Below are 20,805 nucleotides of genomic sequence, written 5' to 3' on the forward strand. Positions count from 1 at the left end.
AAGCCAATAACATAAATAAAAAAAAGAATTGAAATCGATATTATTTATTAATTAGCTTCAAATTTTTAATATTTCAAAAACTAAATAAAAATCTATATAATTTATTTTTAAAAATATATTATAAAAATGTAAATATTCGTTTTTACTTTGTGACTCATCCAATTAACTAACCTCATATATACCCAACGTGTTCGCTTCACACAAGAAAGTAATATTATTTTATTTTGTTTTCCTTTTGGTAAGCATATAAATATTCCCTGGCTTCTTCTTACACACAAGAAAGTACTTTATTTATGTACACAATGCAACGTTGTATAGTTAATTACCTCCCCTTTTGCACACTGCCCCCTATAATTCTGTTGCCATTCGCTTGTCCTCATTGCCCTCTCTGTTCTTTCTATTGATTTGTGCATCTTTTAATTGTACCTTTGTTCGAGATGGAGATCAAACTTGCTAGTCATGAACATTCCATTCAGTATCATTGTTTTCGTGAGACTGATGATATACTGTGTGATAAATGCAGCAAGAAAATCTGTGGCGCAGCCTATGCTTGCCTGAGTTGCCAACTTTGGCTGCACGAATCATGCGCCAAAGCCCTGGAACATCTGCCTCGTGAGATTACACATCCTCTCCACTCGCAGCACCATCTTATATTGGATTGGTCTGGTATTACTAATGAATTCATCTGTGATATATGCTTGAAAATATCTTCTGGCACCAATTATGCTTGCTGTCGTTGCGATTTCGAGCTTGATTTAGTATGCGCCTTTTCGGCTCATGATGATCAGCAAGCTATGAAGAAGAAGGAGAGATCTAGTGCAGACAGGGATAAACAGATAATTCAGCATTACTGCCATAGGGATCCGCTGGTCCTCTACAAGCATAGCAGCAAAGAAGGAAATGATTCTAATTGTAGTTGGTGTGACAAGCCTCTAACAGGTATTTTCTATGGTTGTAAAGGATGTCGGTTCTTCCTTCATGAGTTTTGTACCAATAAGATACCAAAAACATTGAACCATCCTTTTCATCCATCGCACCCTCTTCGCTTGCACTTTGTGGATAGCAACACTAATTGCAATGCTTGTACACAACTTATTCGACAAAGAACAGCTTCCACCTACAGCTATTGTTGCCAAGAATGCAACTTCAACCTTGATTTTGACTGTGCAAAACTCTTTCCCACCCTTAAACATGAGTGCCACGACCACTATCTCACTTATTTTGGTCTCAATAATTTCAAGGATAAAATTATCAAGTACTACTTGGAATGCAATACCTGTCATGAGCTTTGTTTGGATAGTCTTTATCGATGTGTACAATGTGATCTAAATCTCCATCTCAAATGTGTTCCAATACCACCTATAGCTGAACATGGATACCACACCTATCATCAGCTTGTTCTTGAAAATTCAATTAAAGAAGATGATTGTGAAGAATATTACTGTGATATTTGTGAGGAAAAACGAGATCCAACACATCAAGTTTATTATTGCAAAAAGTGTACATATATTACTCATATTCAGTGTGTGCTCAATAAGGTAAGATCCTGAATCAATTAAATGAATTATTTCACAAAAAATTCACCCTTCCATTTAACGATTTATTTAATTTTTTCCTATATTATGCTAGTGATGAAAACGTTTGATTCTTAATTAGGATAAAACTTCAGCAGGAAAGGTCTCATCCTCAGCTCCCGAATCCATGGATAGCGAAGCTTTTGTAGAGAAGGAAATGGAAGAATTTGGAACAATTGATGACCATCTTCAACAAACTCTGGTGGGAAACTATCATGGAAAATAGTAATTAATTTTCATTCATTTTATTTATTACTTAAATGCTATATTTGGTAAAGTACATATATACCTTTCTTTCTCAAATTAAGGATTACTACCATGAAATTAATCATCAACAAGTAATAACAGCTACTAACTTTTATTCATAACTTCAATGCTGGTTTTTGTGTTTAAATTAAATGGGTAGATGACAACTAATTAATACATCCTCTTTTTTTACACATGAGGATGTTTTAAAATGCAGGTTCGACCTCTTATCCATGAACACCCATTGAAATTCTGCGAGGCGACTGAAAAGTTTGAACACCAATATTGCAGAGCTTGCCGTTTGACACTTAGTGGTCCAGGCTACATCTGTGAAGAATGCCCTCTCTACATTCATGGTTATTATCTACATGATAAATGCTCTCATTTACCCAGTGAGATACAACACCCTCTTCACTCCCACCATGGTCTCAACCTCTATACCAGACCTCCTCATATGGTAGATTTCATTATATGTGATGAGTGCGGAGACATTTCCCCTGGCTTCATTTATCTTTGTGAGGAGTGTGATTTCAAGCTTGATGTGAAGTGTGCGATGCGAGCAGTTCCTAGAAGTGAACTCTCTACATTGAAAGAGGCAGAGAGGGAAACCGAGTTATTCCATTTCAGCCACAAGCATAAGCTACTCTTTTGCAATTTTAGGGACCCTACATATAAAAGACAGTGCAGTTTCTGTCGACTGCAAATCTTTGGTCCAACTTACTACTGCTTTCGCTGTGGTTGGGTTCTTCATGAATCTTGTCTTAAATTACCACAAGTGATGCAAGTCCCAATTCATCCTCAGCACATATTGGCTTTGAGCTACGCGAGATATGGATTTTGTCATGCTTGTGCACTAAAGCTTTTATCAGCTGGCTATAGCTATAGCTGCGAAGAGTGTTACCTTAGCTTTCATATTACATGTGCTGATTCCCTAAGACGGGCTCTGAAACGTGACTCTCACATGCACGATCTTTACTATTTTGGAACAGAGTTTCAACGGTTCTTCGCCATGTACTCTGACTTCATTGATATCTTCGCTGGATATTTTTGTAGTCATTGTGGCGAAATTTGTAGTGGACAAGCCTTCTACCGCTGTCTAGAGTGTCACATCAATTTTCATCTAGAATGTGTGACCCTTCCTCAAATTGTGAAATCTAAAAACCATGTTCATCCTTTAATTTTCAAAAACTCATTCATCGAAGATGATTTGGGAGAATATTATTGTGATATTTGCGAAAAAGAAAGACATTCCAATGATCATATATATTACTGCGAAGAATGTCAAGGACTATTTGTGACTCATATAGAATGTGTGCTTCTCAAGGTAAATCTCTAATTATAAGCTTTTAAAATTAAAGAATTTATACTTTTTTGTTACTCTGCTATCTGAAAACTAGATTTAACACTGTGATGATATATATTACTTAATTTTTTGAAGGAAAAGATCATGTCATGCAATTAATTTGCATCACCAATTATTAGTTTAGCCCCTTTTAAGTTGCTTTATTACATTTGGATAGGATCTATCTATTGATGTTTGTGTATATTTATCTAATTATTTTAATTAGAATAAGTTTTTGAGATATTTGCCTTGTTATTAAGAACATTGCTTGTTGCATACCTAAATGCATGCATATATACCCATCTTTGGTGTATAAATGTTTTTGTTTTTTTAAGTATAGCTATACTAATCTAAATATTATTTAAAGAGTAATACGGCAAATTTGATTTAAAAATCTGTAGTCTAAATGAATGTTCATTCTTAATCTTATAACCACCTTAATGCTTTGGTTATTTTAGAAAATCCAAGGGTAGTAAATTAAGCACGTGCATATTTGGCTTGTATTTTCAGGAAGAAGAAGTACTGTCTTACTTGGTTCCAAGGGAGAGGAAGAAGAGAACGAGGAAGCCATACTTGGCTTGGCGGAGGTAAATTGCAGATCTTCAGAAAGCAATTGATCATGAGGAATAATTACAGGGCATATGATTAATTACCATTAATTGAAACTCTAATAAGAAATGTCCGTAATGATACTACTATTATATATACAAGGATGATATTGCATTTCCTTTTCAAAGTTAAAACTGATTTTCAACATATCAGCTGTCAAAACTCGACTCTACTATATAGCAAGGGTAATTGCAGCATTCCTATGGCTGATGTTGAAGCAATTTCTTGACCAATTCAACTAGTTAAAGCAGAAAAGTAAGATATCAGCTTTTTTTACTTGATTAAGAAAATTAATAATCCTTACTATTTTATCAAAAGAAATCATTAGTGGCTGCAATCATTGCCTTGTTTATTCAGATGCTTGACAAAGCTTTCTTCTTTTGTTTTGGCCCTGTTTATATATACTTTCTCCCAGAATTAATCTTTTGTGATGTCCATGATGGTATTCAAATGTTTCAAACATTGCAATTCTTGTTTCTTTCTTCTTTTTATTTATTTTTTAGTATACATACATGAATGATTAATAGCCTTTTAGCCCTTTTCTTTTTGTGAAAGGAGAAAGGAAAACATATTTAGTACACAAAATAAAAAGGATAAATGCTAAATTGTTTAAAGCAATATAGTTGCTTTCATACTTTCACAATAAGTAAAGAATTTTATTGTCTAATAATTAAATTTAAAGCAGGGTTGCTTCTTGATGAATCACCAAATTAATTAACCTAAAGTTGTTACCTTTAATTATTTCACAGCAACAAGCATATACATGTCTTGCATGTTTCCATCACACAATTAAAATAATTGTTATATAATATTATTTAATTTAGAGTGCACCTTTTATTTTTAGAAAAGCTAGTTTAATGAATTAATTTATTTTTTCTTGTACAACATTCAAATAATATTCCTTTCTTCTCTAATTCCCATCCAATAATTACCGAAATGATAATAATTTTGTGGGTCTCTGATCAAATAGGTTTGTGGGCCCTAAATTAAACATAGCAATTACCAGTTAAATTATTTTGTCAATCCAGAGAGACACCACTTCCAAATTACATATCAATCTATAGCTTTCAGTTTAGGGACAGATTGGCAGTCCTTCCTCCCGTACACACCCTTCCTTCATTACTATCCAATGCCCTCTTGAACCCAAACAGCAGAACCCAAGCCATAGCATTTGCCTCTCTTGGCACCTTCCATGAATCTAGTATCATTCATATAAGTAATCACTACATTTTTTTTGTTTTTCATATTTTTCTTGACCATGGGGAATTCGCCACAAAAGGAGAAGGGATCTATCAGTCATGGTTCTCATGAGCATACCTTGTCCCATGGTTTTGTGGAAAAGGGGACTACCGAGGAAGAATGTGATGTTTGCGACAAGGAGATCTATGGTTTGGTTTATGCCTGTGAAACATGCAAGTTTTCGCGGCACAGCTTGTGTGCCAAAAAACAAATGCCATCAGAGATTACCCACCCTTCCCACTCAGCACGAGCTAAGACTTAAAGGTATGTCTTCGGATTTCTTATGTGAAAGATGTTTCCGGAATTCTCGAGGCCCTAGATACCACTGCGACAGTTGCGATATCGATGTTGATTTAGCATGAGCTTCTTCAACTAAGGATCAAATCACTCGAGAAGATCAGGGTCAGATAACTGCAGGCAGGGCGAGAAAGAGAATCAATCATTTCAGCCATGGCGAACCATTGGCTCTCTTCAAGTACAGGAAGACAACAAAATATTATGAACTTGATTGTAGTTGGTGTGACAAGCGTTTATCAGGCATGTCCTATGGTTGTTTTCATACTGGAATGTTTGCTTGCAGGTTCTTTCTCCATGAATCCTGTATTTCTAAGATACCCAAAAAATTGCAGCATCCTTTTCATCCAGCACACTATCTTTACGTGCAATACAACCATGGCGACTATGATTTCTCTTGCTGTAAACCTGAATGTATACCGTATTTACAAACATGTTATGCCTGTCATGAGTGTAAATTCTACCTACATATTCACTGTGCTAGGCTGCTATCCACACTCAAACATAAATGCCATAAGCATAGTCTCACCTATTTTTTGAGAGATTCTGGAATGCGTTACGCTTTCAATTGCAATGGCTGTGGCCGTGACTGTTATGCCAAAAACAATAAAGAAGGTGCTTTCTACCGTTGTGTGCAATGTAATTTCAACATTCATTTAAGATGTATCCCAATACCACCTATAGCTAAACATAGATATCATAGGCATTTTCTGACCCTTCGTCGTGGGATTATTGAAGATGATTCTGGAGATTTTTATTGTGATATATGTGAAGAAGAAAGAAATCCGAAGCATCATGTTTATTATTGTAAGAAGTGCAGATATAGTGCTCATGTCGAATGTGTTGTCAAAGAGGTAATAAGCCCACATTTGATCATTTACAATCTCTTTGGGAAATTTTCTATGAACTGCATGCAGTCTCAATGTATCTATTAGTAATTAAAGATAATTCTTTTACCTTGTTCTATTTGCTCAGCTAAATATGAACATGTTTTATTGAAAACCAACCATGACCAGGATATCTGATTTTTTTGTTTTGGCCATAGGTTTCTGACTCCGAAGTGATGAAGTTAATGGACTTAATGAAAAGAGTTCAACAGAGAAATGGAAAATTTCCAGAGCTCAAAGAAACAGTTGGTAACAATACCAACAGGATTCACTTGTTTGAGGTACAACCATATTTCTTTTTCTTTGTCATGTTTTTAACAAACTTTTGTTTAGGAAAGTGTGGTTTACTCTTCAAAAAGGTTATTTCAATCCTGAACAAGTATATATGTACATGTACCTTTACAATTAAAGCTTTTAAAGAAAATAGCAAGGAAGAATAAACATTCTTAATTCATTTTAATGTACTAGTAATTTTTTTTCAAAAATATTTTTCCAATAACATTTTTCACTGTAGTTCTAGGGGGCCAAACAAGCTCTTGCAACATGAAGTGAAGTGCATATGCAACTAAAACTTTAACTCATGTTTAGAAGTTCATCAAATTGATTTCCTTAAAAGCATTTATATAGGCACAAAGTGAATAAAACATTTTAGAAATGGAGAAAATTTGAAAGAAATGTATGAATGCAATGACAACAAAAGCAATGAATGGATAAGGTGATATGTAACAGTGACTTTCTGGTCAGATGCAGAAAGTACACCTTTTGTTAGAGGACCTTAAACAAGAGGAAAAGAAAAGGAAGAAAGAGAAGAAAGAGCTCGGAGAGAAGGAAGCAGATGAAGAAAGTAGAAGTGAGGATGATGAGGATGAAGAGAGTGATGACATCAATGAGGAATGGACTAGTGAAGAAAAAAAGCAGAACATAAAAGAGGAAATAAGCGAAGAAAGGAAAGAGGAGGAAAATTATGAGGAAGAATATGAAGAGGAATGGACTAGTGAAGAAGAAGAGATGAACAACAAAGAGCAAATGAGTGAAGAAGAGAAAGAGGAGGAAAATTATGAGGAAGAATATGAAGAGAAAGAAGGGAAGGAAGAGCAGAAGATGGAAGAAGAAGAGGAATTACAGGAGAACGAGGAAAGCAACGATGAAGAAAAAGATAAGGAGGATGACAAAGAGGAAACGAGTGAAGAAGGGAAAGAAGGGAAGGATGAGGAAAAGATGGAAGAAGAAGAAGATTTAGAGGAGAATGAGGAAAGCAGTAGTGAAGAAAAAGAAGAGGATGATGACAAAGAGGAAACAAGTGAAGAAGAGAAAGAAGGGGAGCTCAAAGATACAGAGGAGAAACATGAGGAAGAAGACAAAGAGAAATTAGAGAATGGGGAAAGCAGTGATGAAGATGATGAGGATGAGAGCGAGAATGAGAATGTAGAAAGAGAAGAGAAAAATGAAGCCAATCAAGGAGAGACGTCGACGTCCATCATTGGCTCCAAAACGATGAGCCCTTATCCTTTGAAGCCCTCGGAAAAATCTGCACTCGAGGTACTTTCCTCAACTTTACTTAAAATTGTTAGTATATAATAAAACAAATTTATTCACTTTCTATCTCTCTTTTGTCCTTTGAGATGCAGATTCGACATTTTAGCCATAGTGATCCCTTGAACCTTTTCCATCTAACTAAAAGGTATGAAAATGGTAACTGCCGCGCTTGTTGGCAAGAGCTTAATGGTGCAGTCTACATCTGTAAATGTTGTGAGCATTATGGATTACATAAAGCATGCGCTGAGTTACCCTATGAGCTGCAGCACCCTCTTCACTCCCCACATTCTCTCATCCTTTCATCGAAATTCCCTCATTCAAAAACCACATGCTTTTTATGTGATGAATGCAGAGAATTTTCTGTTGGTTTTGTTTACCTCTGCATGGATTGTCAGTTCAAGCTCGATGTGAAATGCGCAGCGTTAGCTGCTCCTAGGATTGGGAGCCAAGAGCCAAAACATGGCGAAAAAGAAACCAAGTTACTCCATTTCAGTCATGAGCATATGCTGGTCCTTGGCAATCTTGTACGTATATCATTACCATGTTGTGGCTGCAATTTACCAATCTTAGGTCCAGCCTATTTTTGCCTTGATTGCCTTTATATTATTCACAAATCTTGCGTTAGAACATTACCGCAAGAGATAAAACACCCATTTCATTCGTTACATCCTTTAGTTGCCTTCCAGGATCCTAATTACAAAAAGTGTCATGCCTGCAAATTGGGGTTCAAATCGAGGTCTTCCCAGCAGGATTTCATTGGATATGGATGTTTGCAGTGTGAACTTGACTTCCACTTAGTGTGTGCTAATTCCCTTAGGAGAGTCTTAAAATCTGGTTCCCACAAGCACAATCTGTACTACTTCGGAGCAGATAGCCAAATGTTCTTTGACCACAATGTGCCCGACTTCGGATTTTATAGTGAATTATTACACGATGTAGGTAACATTTTGGAAGAAGACAATAAAGTTAGATTCTTGTGTAGTACATGCAATGAAATGTGCAATGGACCCTTCTATCGTTGCGTGGAGTGTGCTATCAATTTCCATTTGAAATGTGTTCCTATACCACAAACGATTGAATCTATCCATCACATTCATCCTTTTACTCTTAAAGACTCTTTTGTTGAAGATGATTCAGGAGAGTACCGTTGTGATATTTGTGAAGAAGAAAGACAACCAAAAGATCATATCTATTATTGTGAGGAATGTCAAGGCCTCTTCGTTGCTCACATTGAATGTGTGCTTTCACCTGTAAGTCCATGTAAATCTATGATCTCTGCTAGGAATAATCTGTCTCTACCATTACTAATATTTCAAAAGAACACCATCTGCAAATTTGTATGCACATAAAATTTCATTCGTAGCTTGGACTGGAAGATTTATAAATCTAACCAATTTGCTCTGTCATATTGAAATTTGATTGGATTTAATCAGAATTTTGTACTAATGCTGAAAATATTATGAATCATTCTGTCTTTTTCTGTTTTAGTTTGAAGCACGCTACTCTGTCTTGGCTGGTGAAGCATAGACTTTGTGTTGCATAATATCTACACGGCCCTGTACATTTTTTTTTCCCTCGACAATAATTTGCCAATTATCTCCATAAATTTTTTTTAAAAAAATTAAGAATCATTCATTCCAGAGAGGGAGTCCACAAACAAACAAAGGAGAGTAGAAGACTGATGGGCAGTCAGTCTTGAATTATCGCCATAAATGAAACATATGAAATGTGCAGATGACAAAAAAAAAATTGTCTATTAAATTAGTGAACTATGCAATTTATTTTCTTACTTGAATACAATGTTAGTAATGTTTTCAGTTTCAGAAACTAACAACATCTTTCCTTTGTCAGGTGGAAGAATCTTCACCAGAAGGGATGGAGCAGGAATGTTGGTTAATGTAGGTTCTTTCCAACGCCACATATTTTGGATGCGAAGCAACTAAGCCTCAGGAGGTGGACTACGAAGGGACAAGTTTTCTGTTCAGTCAATGGTTGGGTCTCCTCAGGAGCTGTTTTCATCTCTGGTTTTTTTGTCTTCTTGTCTGCTAAATGGTAAGAGTATCTGGCTCGAGCTGGGTTGTTGGGTGCTTTATCTGCTGAGTACGAGCATTTAAGTGGTGGAGCTGCTGTTGTTATTGGTGGTCTTCTGAAAGTTGGGGAGAGGGTTTCGTTTTGAGAGATAGCTGGGTCTGTAATTCTGTGGTTTGTAAATTCTGAATTCTGCCTTGTGTGTTATTCTTGTTCACGTTATGGTTGTCTTCAAGAGGTTAGGCTAGCTTCTTTCATTTTGAAGAGTCTCTTGGACAAACCAGGACAGGATAAGCCTCTGCCAAAGTCTTTTGAGCAGATTGAACTGTAAATGTTCTAATTCTTCTGAAGCTCAGGTTAGGTTGATGCCAACAATAGTCTTAAACCAAAAGATTTGAGACTATGGATGGCACACTAATGCTGTTGCTAATATATCTGCCTTTCAAAAAAAAAATCTTCACCAGCAACAAGAGCAATCTTGAATTTGGAGTCAGAATCTAGATCCAGGCTGAGAGCTAATCTTTCACAAGGGAAAAACAGAGATAATGAAATCAAGAGGACCATATAGCAGAGTGATAAAGAAAGCAGCCCTACCCTTTCAAGGCTAGATGAAGCATAGATCCATGGAACAACTATCAACACTTAAAAAGGAAAATATTTGAAATGTCATGTTAATACTGTTTAGTGTATTGGGAGATTGAAGAATATTGTTATAGAAGAACAAGATCCCCCTTATCTTATAAATTTCAATAATGCTTACTGTATATGCTAGAAGAAGCAAGCAAATAATGTGATAATGCTAGAAAAAGGAAAAAGAACCTGTAGTTTTCTCCTGCTAATAATTGTGATAATGCTAGTTTGTTTTATGTATTAATAATTCTATTTAAATACTATAAAACCCACAAAGTGGACCGATTACAATCAGCTTTAATTCCCTTTCCTTTATGCAGTACTAGAAATGAAATTTCAGGACTGAAATCTCAGGAGTAAAAGAAAAATCATTCCAGTAATTAGAAAATATATAATTCTTTTATATGACAAAATTGATAATTCTACTTTTGTGTATAGACTAATTATTTAATAATTATGCTATAATCACAAGAGTTCCACACCAATTCTAACATTCATACGATGAGGTTGAAGCAATTGTATGGTAGGGGGTGATCTATTTTCATTTATAAAGTTACATGACTGATTTACATTAAAATGTAAAATGTGCGTAGAAATAAGATCAAGTCATTCTCATAAACTTATCACTTAGTCAAAATATAGAATTACCCCTGTTGCCTCTAAATGTCATAAATAAATCCCCCGTATAAGAAATAACTATGCTTACGAAGGTTAATTATTTGAGTTAACATTCCCTAAAATTTATCCCAAATTTGGTTTATTCCCTTACTGGATTAATACGCTTTTGAATTTTTCAAAAAAAAAGAATTACCCCGAAATTTATGTTAAAATTTCTAGGTTTAAGCCGAATGTTCGAAGTTTTAATATTTAAACGGATTAAGAGTATTTCAGAAATCTATGGGTTTACTTTGAGGTAATAACTTCTCGTATGAAAAAAGAAAAAGAAGATTTTATTGTTGTTTTTCGAAACCAATTAACTGTTAAAACCACACAAAAAAAAAAAAAAAAAAAACAATGATAGAAAGTCAAAATATAATGGCTTTGCCTTTCTCCTAAATGACTTGATCAATTGTACCGAATCCCCAATGCAATTGCAGAAAATAAAAATTCATGAGCATTTGTTTTCTACATATTATTGATAATCCCCATGGCTTGGGACATATAATAAAACATAGCACCCATTAATTAATCACTTAACAATAAGAAGAGAAATGCATGTATGATATTCTTTGCTCCTCTTTACACTCTGGAAAAGAAGATAATATTTCAAGAAAGCAGTACATGCTTCATCCTTTTACTCTCATGAAAGCAATTCTAATTCATTATAATATAAGGAAGAAACTAGAGATAACACATTTTCTTTTCTTCAGAAGTTTCCCCAAGGAAGATTAGAATAAAGTAATAAAGTAACCTCAAATATTCTCTTCCCTTGTCAATTATTTAGAATAATATATTCACAAAATCCTTCCAAATGGTCCTAACTAGTTCAGTTGGACAAGCAAATGGCAATCTCTTAAATGCTAGCTCTTCCTTTTGTTTTATTTTTTCCATAATTAATCATTCTTTTCTTCCAACATTCCTAAAGTATTAAAGTAGGCAGGCAACTCCGTTTTTAAATTGATTGAAAAACAATCCATGCATTCAAATTTCCTCTTCCTTTTGGTTTGTTGAAATAAATTTTTATATGGTACTGACGATAAAGCTAGGAAGATTATTCTGGAGGAAAACAGAGTAAAAAATACTGATTTAATTCCATTATACAAAGATGATTGTAATGGGGTCATTTTAAAACATATTAACAAACAAACTATTATACCATTTCTCCTCTCTTTCTCTCTCTCTCACTCTCCCTGATCTCCATCAACCCCATATTTGTCTGTTTTGAGAATTAAGATGGACATCAAACCTTTCCTTCATAAACACTACTTGTTGTATGATTGCTACGGTCATTACGATAATATTGAGGAGGCGAGTTGTGATAAATGCAATCAGCAAATTGATGGGTGGGCTTATAGTTGTGAAAGCTGCCGGAAGTTCTGGTTGCATTCATACTGTGCAGAAGAGCAACTGCCACCTCGGATTTCACACCCTCTCCATACCCAGCACCTCCTTACTCTCTTCAAGGGCTACGATGTTGACGATTTCATTTGCGATAAATGCTTCACTCTTTCTCGAGGCCACAGATACCATTGCAGTGGTTGTAATTTCAAAGTTGATGTCTCGTGCGCTGCTTCCACCAATGATGCAGCACTGGTGAAATTAGAGAGCAAAAGATCTGACGAGGGATTGAGAAAAATTCAACATTTCGTCCACACAAATCGCTTGACGGGTATCTTCAACTATAGAAAAGTAGCAAAGAAACACTACAATTGTGGTTGGTGTGAGAAGCATCTGTCAGGAATGACTTACGGTTGCTTTGAAAGTTACGAAAAGTTCTACATCCATGAATCTTGCTTGATCAAGATACCCACCAAAATCTTAGGACATCCTTTTCATTCATCACACCCTCTTTATTTACAGCCAACGACAATGGTCAACAACTCCGAGCCACGTTGCAATGCCTGTAAAGATGCAATCCTTGGGAAAGCCTATCGTTGTCAAAAGTGTGAATTCCACCTGCATGTTCTTTGCTCGAGACTCCAGCCCTGCCTAAAACAAGAGATTCATGAGCACAGTCTTACTTCTTTTCAAAAGAATCTTTCTGAGGTTACTTACCAATGTAACATTTGCTATTGGAATATCGGCGCAGAATATTGGGAGTACTGGGTGAAAAATTTTTATCGTTGCGTGCAATGCGATATTAATTTTCATTTCAGTTGTCTTAAGATTCCACCATATATCACACATGAATATCATATACATGATCTTATGCTCGTCACTCCATTCGAAGAAGATGATTCTGGAGAATATTATTGTGATATATGTGAGGAAGAAAGAAATGCAAAGCATCATATATATTATTGTAAGGAATGCACATTTATTACTCATATTCAATGCGCACTAAAAAAGGTAAAGACACATATACTCTCTTTCAAGGGTAAATTTTTACTTTTCTGTTTTTGTTTTGGTAATATACATAGGATATAAATGTTTGCCTTGAGCTGTTTTTGTAGAAAAGTTTTATACGTAGAAAATATTGACCATGATTCGACCTCTGGCTAGGTGGACAGCGAAGCTTTGATACCAAAACTGATGGAGCAAGAGGAAACAGAGAAGGGCAATGCAGAATCTCAAAGTCAAGATCTTGAGGTATGTGAAAGAACTAACAAAATCAAATCACTTGAAGCTACAAACAAAAATGAAAAAAATTCTTTAACAGGTGGCAAAGTCCACTCCCTTATTCTCTAAATTTCCTTCATTTTGTTTCCTTACTATAAAATGATTGAATAAAATAACACATGCTAAGTGTAGACTAGAAAGGTTAAGATCTGAATTTTGTTATTTTTATTTTTTGGTTCACTTTAACTCTTCTATGCAAGAGAACTTTTCCTTTACATTAAAAAAAAAAATTATGTTCACTCTGTCCTTTCTTCTTGTTTTCAGAGGGAAATCGAACATTTTACTCATCGACATTCCCTAAGCTACTATGAGGTAATTGAAAAGAATGAAGATGTTTTCTGCAAGGCCTGCGATTTCGAAATTTACGGCCAAGCCTATGGCTGTGAAAGTTGCGAATACTACTTACACATTCGATGCGCCAAATTGTCCTATGAAGTGCTGCATCCTCTTCACCCCAAGCATCCTCTCCGGCTCTTTAATGATAGTCAACCAGTTTTCTGTAATGAATGTGGAGACTTTTCGTTTGGGTTTAGCTACGTCTGCTACTTCTGTGATTTCAAGCTTGATGTGAAATGCGTTACTTCAACCGAGCCTAACAACGAGGGTCAAAGGCTAAAAGAAATGGCAAGAGAGTCAAAGTTGTGCCCTCTCGAGCAAGATCACGAGCTTTCTTTCTTCAATTTTAGGCACAAAGTCCAACGAGGCTATTTGTGCAGCATTTGCTTCCTACCACTTTCAGGTTTAACTTATCACTGCTTTGCTTGTTCTTATGTTGTTCATGAATCTTGTCTTGGATTTCCACTGGAGATAACACTCCCAACTCTTTCGGAACACCCCCTGCACCCAACTCTCAATAAAGGCCGTTACACATGCTGTCTTGCCTGTCGTTGTCCATTCAGTTGGGAAGACATCGTCTACAAATGTGAGCAATTTAGACACATCAGCCTCCATATTTTATGTGCCAATTCCATGAGGCAAGCCATACGATCCAAGTCTCACCAGCATCCTCTTTTCTATTTTGGAACAGAATGCCAAAACCTCTTTGCCAGTATGCTCAACTACGAATTTTTTAGACAACATTTTCTTTTCAAATGTAATAAATGCTACAAATCTTTTGGTGGTGTTCCTTTCTATCGCTGTGTGTTGTGTTGCATCAATTTTCATTTGGAATGTGTTCCTATCCCACATTTCATTAAATCCAAATGTCATATCCACCCCTTCACCCTTAGACATTGTTTCCTAGAAGATGATTCAGAAAAATATTTTTGTGATCTTTGTGAAGAAGAAAGGCATCCAAAAAATCACATCTACGTTTGTGAAGAATGTCAAGGATTATTTGTTGCACATATCGAATGCGTGCTTGACAATATGGTATGTTTTGTCCATGATCTCCTATATATAATTTGCCTGTTTCATAAGCATATAAAGACTTGCATGGACATATCACATAACTACATGCTTGTAATCTCTGGACAACCATACATTTTTACTTCTTGAGCAGATGTATACTTTAGATGAGTATAGTCACTAAACTTTGCGATTTCTTTACTTACAAAATTATAACAATAAAATTAATGAAGTCTGACAGCAATTTCATGCTTTATCAGGTGGAAGAAATTGCACCAGCAGAAGATCCATCCTCAAATTTGGTACCAGACCTTGAGAACACCTTTGTTCAGGCTGAGAGGGAAGTGCCCACAGATGAATCAAAAGAAGAGCAACAAAGCAACAACGTAAGCCCAGCAATGAAGGAAAGAGCAGCAGAGTGATTAAGAAAATTAGTTCTGCCTTTGCTTTGCCAGATGAAGCATATAATTCCATCAAGGATGCTATTATAAAATAAGTTCTTATACAATCTACTTTAATTTACAAAAATTTGCATATTATTTTCTTGCAAAAGTTTATCAAGAATGTACTATGCATTGTCGGAACGTGTCATTATATGTTTGCTTTATTGGTTAGAAGAAACTATGCTAGCAATAGAAGCAAACTCCCTTACATTTTGAGTTGGATCTTGAGGAGAACAAATGCAAGGCAGAGAACGAAGCATCAACAGGGAAATGGAATGGAAGAACAGCAAAAAAACTAAGATAGGTGTAGATACTTGATTTGGGTTAATACCTATTTTCTTAAAAATTATTTTACAACATAATATTTTACAAAGAACAATCAAAACATGTGAAGCACTACTTCACACATAACAACTAAAACAAGTGAAACGCTATTTCACGCAGAATAACTAAAATAAGTGGAGCACTACTTTATATAGAACAACCAATACACGTTAAACAGCTACTTCGCACAGAATAACCACTCCACACGGATGACAGTGAAAGCAATTCGGAATAAGTGGCTAGGTTTATAGATTACTTTCATCTTGAGATGTTTTGGAGAGTTTGGTTTAGTGACTCAGATATGAAAGTAGTTAAGAGGTCTTCCTCTTAACCTTTTCCTAAAGTACAAGTGTTTCACCTTCATACCTTGTTCTCGTATAGCTATTCACATACACCTTCTTCTTTTATACCTATTCATGTACAACTTTTTCTTTTGTAACTGTTCACGTACAGCTTCTTTTCTTGTACCTTTTCATGTATACCTCTTATCTATTACCTTTTACTCGAGAACAAGTATTATTACACCTAATTACAGAAACGGTTATTCACATTAAAACTCTTCATAATAATACCATTCATTAAGCACATTAAAGTCTATTATGGAGTAATTGTCATTTTTAGCACTATATATAGAGCCTTACAATTCATTTATAGGGGCTTTTCCCCCCAAGCTAATAGAGGATCCTCTAGAGCTTCTTTCTCTACATTCTCTCTCAAATTTTCTTCCACTTCTTAATTCTCTTCTTATTGTCTTCCACCTACCACGATGCTCTGTATTTCAGGAACTACTCCAATCTTCCTATTTGCCACCTCCAGTGCTTTTTATTTCTTTGCAACGCTTCCTTTCCCTATCACAAGAACCCCTTTCACATTTTGGTGACTCCACTGGGGAGGAGTGATTGCATTAGGGAAAAGCTAACTAAAAAAAAAAAAATCATCTTACCAGAAGAGATGGACAGTTCCACTATCACTTCTTGCATGTAGAGGCTTGCATAGAATATTCCACAAGAAGATGCAAACAAGAGAATTACTGATTGAGAACAACAAGGTCCACATTAACCTGCTTCCTGCTCATGTGTGATATTTCTATGACTTTGACTCTTCATTACTTTATGAATTGCAATTTGACATTTAAAAATAAAAAATCATATTTAGCTGCTAGCTTTATCGCTTATATTTTGATTGTGATTATATTGTACTATTGGTCGTAAGCTTTATCGCTCATTCTTTAACCATAGTTCATCACTCTTACTTCAACTGAAAGCTTTATAACTTATATTTTGGTTGCAAGGATTTTTTTCATTGGTAGCAAGCTTTATCGCTTATTCTTTGACCATAAATTATCATTCATATTCCACTCGCTAGTTTTATTGGTTATAATTTGGTTGTAAAAATGTTATGCTATTGGCCGCAAGCTTTATCACTCTTTTCTTGGCCTTAGCTTATTACTCACAAATTGATTGTAACTTTTACACTTACTTATTTAAAGGGTTGAATTAATCTCCTTCACGTCAAGTTAGAGTTAACATCTTTAATGTAAAGTTGAAAGTTCCCTTTAGCCTTATACAATGTGAAATATGAATTAGTACGCAACAAGCGTATAACATTATTATTATTATTGCAAAAAAGAAAAAGAGATATGATATAGCCATAGAAAAGTACTAGCTCAAATGAGTTTTCAAAAGACTAGCCAATTACATATTCCGTAGAGAAAAGCTACTATTGACAAAGATATCTAATTGTTCTTGTACTCCAACTTCACACTGTCTCAGTGAAGATATCTTTATTGCAATGTCTGCTAACTCTTTTTTTAAGGAAGGCTTGTTGAGAAAAGCTTTGCCTTTAGATCTATAATCGTTGAGGCATTCAAGTTTAAATCTAATATTGCAAGCGTCGTCAAAATTCTGTAACATCAGTTCTAATTTCTTTGGTGAAGTATTCATTAATAGAGCACGGGAATCATTAAAGCTCTACCCAACTCATTAACAGAGCATGAGAATCATTAAAGCTCTACCCAACACCTCCATCATTAAACAAATGACATCCATGTTCTTTAAAAAAGAGTTACACTAAAATTTCCCTTCTATATTGAAAATATGCTCAAAGTATTCCACATCCTCTAATGAAATTTGGAAACCATCAAAGTCGACTTTCTTACCACTCTGTTCAGTATGTGTTACTTGAGTGCCAAAAACACTATTGGCATATTGATGTGCTGGCACTGGGGAAGAAGAAGCATAAGAATTAATCGGAGTAACTCTAGCATCATCAGTAATAGCTCCAACATCATAAACAACCTCAATATAAGGAGTAGCTCTAATATTATCGATGACAACATCAAGAATAACTCCAGCATCAACTCCAACATCAAGAATAATCTCAACAACAAGAATAGCTTCATTGTCAAGAACAGCCGCATTTTGAGTAGCTTGAGGAACAACCTCATCTTGAGTAGCCTATGGAGCAAGAATAATCTTAGTTCCCAAAAAAAAAAATGAAACAACATCAATTGGAGTAACATTTTAATATTGTTTCTACCTGGTATATATTGGAACTCTAAATATAAAAGGGGAATAGAGCTTCCAAATAAGTGGAATCACCAAAGGGATCTGTCAATACATATGGTATTCTAAAAGAAGTAGCAACACCCTCAACTTTAGTCTCAACAACGTAAACAGACTTGTCATTTATTGCATCACTACATTTAGAGTAACATGATTTTTCCTCAATCTCAGTTTCAAAAGTCTCTTCTTTTTCGACTGAGTTAAGTTTTACTCTTGCAATTGTTTCTCTTTAAAAATAATAATAATGAGGAAATTAATTTAAAAAAAAAAGTAGAAGAAGAAGCAAATGATGAACTTACTTTTCAATGTGCATGATTTGTTCAATGAGCAAGAGCATGAGGAACATTATTTTCTTCTTCATTTACATTTTCTTCTTTTTAAGAGAAATTAAGCACAAGGATACATCGGTATTACTTATAAAAGAAGTGTAAAGACAAGCTTTGAGATTAGTTAAAGGCACAATAAAAGATCTTCATTCTTTAAAACATTCCTTCCAATAAGCAAACCTTCTAGAAATGTGGATACCAACTCTATAGAGAACAACCAAAATATGTGAAATACTACTTCAGATAAAACAACTAGAACAAGTAAAGTGCTACTTTACGTAGAACAACTACAATAAGTGAAATGCTATTTCATACAGAACAACTAGAATAAGTGGAGCATTATTTCATATGGAACAATTAATACAAGTAGAACAGTTACTTCACACAAAATAACCACTTCACATAGATAACAGTGAAAACAACTCGGAATAAGTGGCAAGGTTTATAGGTTACTTTCATGTTAGGATGTTTCAAAGATTTATATCTTAGGATGCTCAGATATGGAGGTAGTTAAGAAGTCTTCCTCTTAACCTTTTCTTCTAGTACAAGTGTTTCACCCTTCTGCCTTGCTCTTGTATACATGTTCACATACATCTTCTTCTATTGTACTTGTTTACGTATACCTTCTTCTCTTGTACCTTTTTATATATAACTCTTCTTTATTACTATTTACTCGAAAACAAGTTTTATTACAGCCAATTACAATAACGATTACATTAAAGCTCTTCATAACAATGTCATTCATTAGACGCATTAAAGTTTATTCTTGAGTAACTGCCACTTTTAGCACTATATATAGAGCCTCACAATTCAGTTAGAAGGCTCTTCCCTCAAAGCTAATAGAGAATTCTCTGAAGCTTCTCTCTATAAATTCTCTCTCTAATTCTCTTCTACTCCCTAATTATCTTCTTATTGTCTTCTACTGGTCATGATACTCAATACTTTAGAAATTGTTTCAATCTTCCTCTTTATCGCCTCCGACGCACCTTTTTACTTGTTTGTAATGCTTTTTTTTTCCTATCACAAGAACCTTTTTAGAGCTTGTTTGGCTTGACTTTTTTTCTAACTTAAAAGCTATTTGAAGCTCTTATGAAAAATAATTGCTTTTAAAATTAAGCTAAAGTTATTTGGTAAATTTCTTTTTATAAGTTCTTTTTTATAAGTTATAATTTTTGTTAAAATTATTATAAAATGTATTTTTTTGTGAGAGAATAATATTGTAATTATTTTTAACAGATGAGGATATTTTTGAAATAAAAATAAAAATTCTCTTGAATTGTTAAAAGAAGAGAAGAAAAAGCTCCTCATAGGAGCTTTTCCTGAAGCTTTTTTTTTTTTAATTTTATTCTTTAAAAAAAAGTTACTTTTCTTTTAAGAGCTTCTCAAAATTTGTATTTAGTTTGGCTATTGCTTTTAATAGGTAGATAAACTGAAAAAAAAAATCAAATCAAACAAGCACTTACAATAGGAAATTGATCCTACCCCTACTGAACTGAATAACTCGTAATAAGTCTCTAGGGACTAAGAAGAAACTAGTGCTCAAGGGAAACTTAAGACCAATATACTGCTAAAAAGAATCTTGGAAACTGGAAAACAGATTAACACAACTCTACTCCACCACTAATAGGTCTCGGACAAAAGTCTGTAAAGACTTTCCTTTAATAAATCAATACTTTGATTGAGCAAAAATTAAACAACAAAAAATAGTGGAAATTCTTGTCATAGAATGTTGCCAAGGAATGACTTAATAGTTACACTTTTCCCTTAAAAATAACAAATGATCTGGATCTCAAGTCCCCTATCTCCAAACCAATTAACTGTTAAAGCAAAAAAAAAAAATGATAGAAAAGCAAAATATAATGGCTTTGTATTTTCCCTAATTAAATGACCTGATCAATTGAATCGAATCCCCAAAGTCATTGTAAGAAATAAAAGTCCATGAGCATTTTTGGCTATATATTACTGACAATATATAGAAAACAAATGATAGTTATTCAATAATAATTTTTATTTAATAAATTAATATCGATATTTCAAAAAATAAAAATAAAAGATAGTTATCCAATTAGACCGTAATATTATATATCATTAAAAACTATTAAAGTGATAAAAGAGTATTCTTATCTTCACAAAAGTT

At 34.5% G+C, this 20,805-nt stretch overlaps 3 protein-coding genes across 3 annotated transcripts; all 3 read left to right on the forward strand.

The window, feature by feature from the left end:
• The first annotated feature begins 300 nt into the window (after nucleotides 1–300).
• Nucleotides 301–4,155, forward strand: LOC18600053 (uncharacterized). Its single transcript, XM_007030305.3, has 4 exons — nucleotides 301–1,538; nucleotides 1,657–1,776; nucleotides 2,038–3,144; nucleotides 3,673–4,155. The coding sequence occupies exons 1-4, from the start codon at nucleotides 438–440 to the stop codon at nucleotides 3,751–3,753; spliced, it is 2,409 nt and encodes an 802-aa protein (XP_007030367.3). The 5' UTR covers nucleotides 301–437; the 3' UTR covers nucleotides 3,754–4,155.
• A 687-nt stretch (nucleotides 4,156–4,842) lies between these two features.
• LOC18600055 (uncharacterized) lies at nucleotides 4,843–10,478 on the forward strand. The gene is made up of 5 exons (XM_088806722.1): nucleotides 4,843–6,158; nucleotides 6,350–6,472; nucleotides 6,936–7,730; nucleotides 7,820–8,977; nucleotides 9,579–10,478. The coding sequence occupies exons 1-5, from the start codon at nucleotides 5,550–5,552 to the stop codon at nucleotides 9,627–9,629; spliced, it is 2,736 nt and encodes a 911-aa protein (XP_088662848.1). The 5' UTR covers nucleotides 4,843–5,549; the 3' UTR covers nucleotides 9,630–10,478.
• A 2,310-nt stretch (nucleotides 10,479–12,788) lies between these two features.
• On the forward strand, nucleotides 12,789–15,594 carry LOC18600056 (uncharacterized). The gene is made up of 4 exons (XM_088806810.1): nucleotides 12,789–13,394; nucleotides 13,548–13,634; nucleotides 13,929–15,035; nucleotides 15,272–15,594. The coding sequence occupies exons 1-4, from the start codon at nucleotides 12,915–12,917 to the stop codon at nucleotides 15,431–15,433; spliced, it is 1,836 nt and encodes a 611-aa protein (XP_088662936.1). The 5' UTR covers nucleotides 12,789–12,914; the 3' UTR covers nucleotides 15,434–15,594.
• Nucleotides 15,595–20,805: the final 5,211 nt, after the last annotated feature.

The sequence above is a fragment of the Theobroma cacao genome, chromosome 5 (assembly GCF_053813885.1).
Source record: "Theobroma cacao isolate CCN51 chromosome 5, ASM5381388v1, whole genome shotgun sequence".
Lineage (NCBI taxonomy): Eukaryota > Viridiplantae > Streptophyta > Magnoliopsida > Malvales > Malvaceae > Theobroma > Theobroma cacao.

Bases quoted from the DNA above. Each gene is read 5' to 3' on its own strand.
- LOC18600055 (XM_088806722.1), top strand. From the start codon at position 5,550: ATGTCCTATGGTTGTTTTCATACTGGAATGTTTGCTTGCAGGTTCTTT. The intron at 6,159-6,349 runs GTAATAAGCCCA...TTTTGGCCATAG, and splicing joins TCGAATGTGTTGTCAAAGAG to GTTTCTGACTCCGAAGTGAT. The intron at 8,978-9,578 runs GTAAGTCCATGT...TTCCTTTGTCAG, and splicing joins TTGAATGTGTGCTTTCACCT to GTGGAAGAATCTTCACCAGA.
- LOC18600056 (XM_088806810.1), top strand. From the start codon at position 12,915: ATGGTCAACAACTCCGAGCCACGTTGCAATGCCTGTAAAGATGCAATC. The intron at 13,395-13,547 runs GTAAAGACACAT...ACCTCTGGCTAG, and splicing joins TTCAATGCGCACTAAAAAAG to GTGGACAGCGAAGCTTTGAT. The intron at 13,635-13,928 runs GTATGTGAAAGA...TCTTGTTTTCAG, and splicing joins CTCAAAGTCAAGATCTTGAG to AGGGAAATCGAACATTTTAC.
- LOC18600053 (XM_007030305.3), top strand. From the start codon at position 438: ATGGAGATCAAACTTGCTAGTCATGAACATTCCATTCAGTATCATTGT. The intron at 1,539-1,656 runs GTAAGATCCTGA...ATTCTTAATTAG, and splicing joins TTCAGTGTGTGCTCAATAAG to GATAAAACTTCAGCAGGAAA. The intron at 3,145-3,672 runs GTAAATCTCTAA...TTGTATTTTCAG, and splicing joins TAGAATGTGTGCTTCTCAAG to GAAGAAGAAGTACTGTCTTA.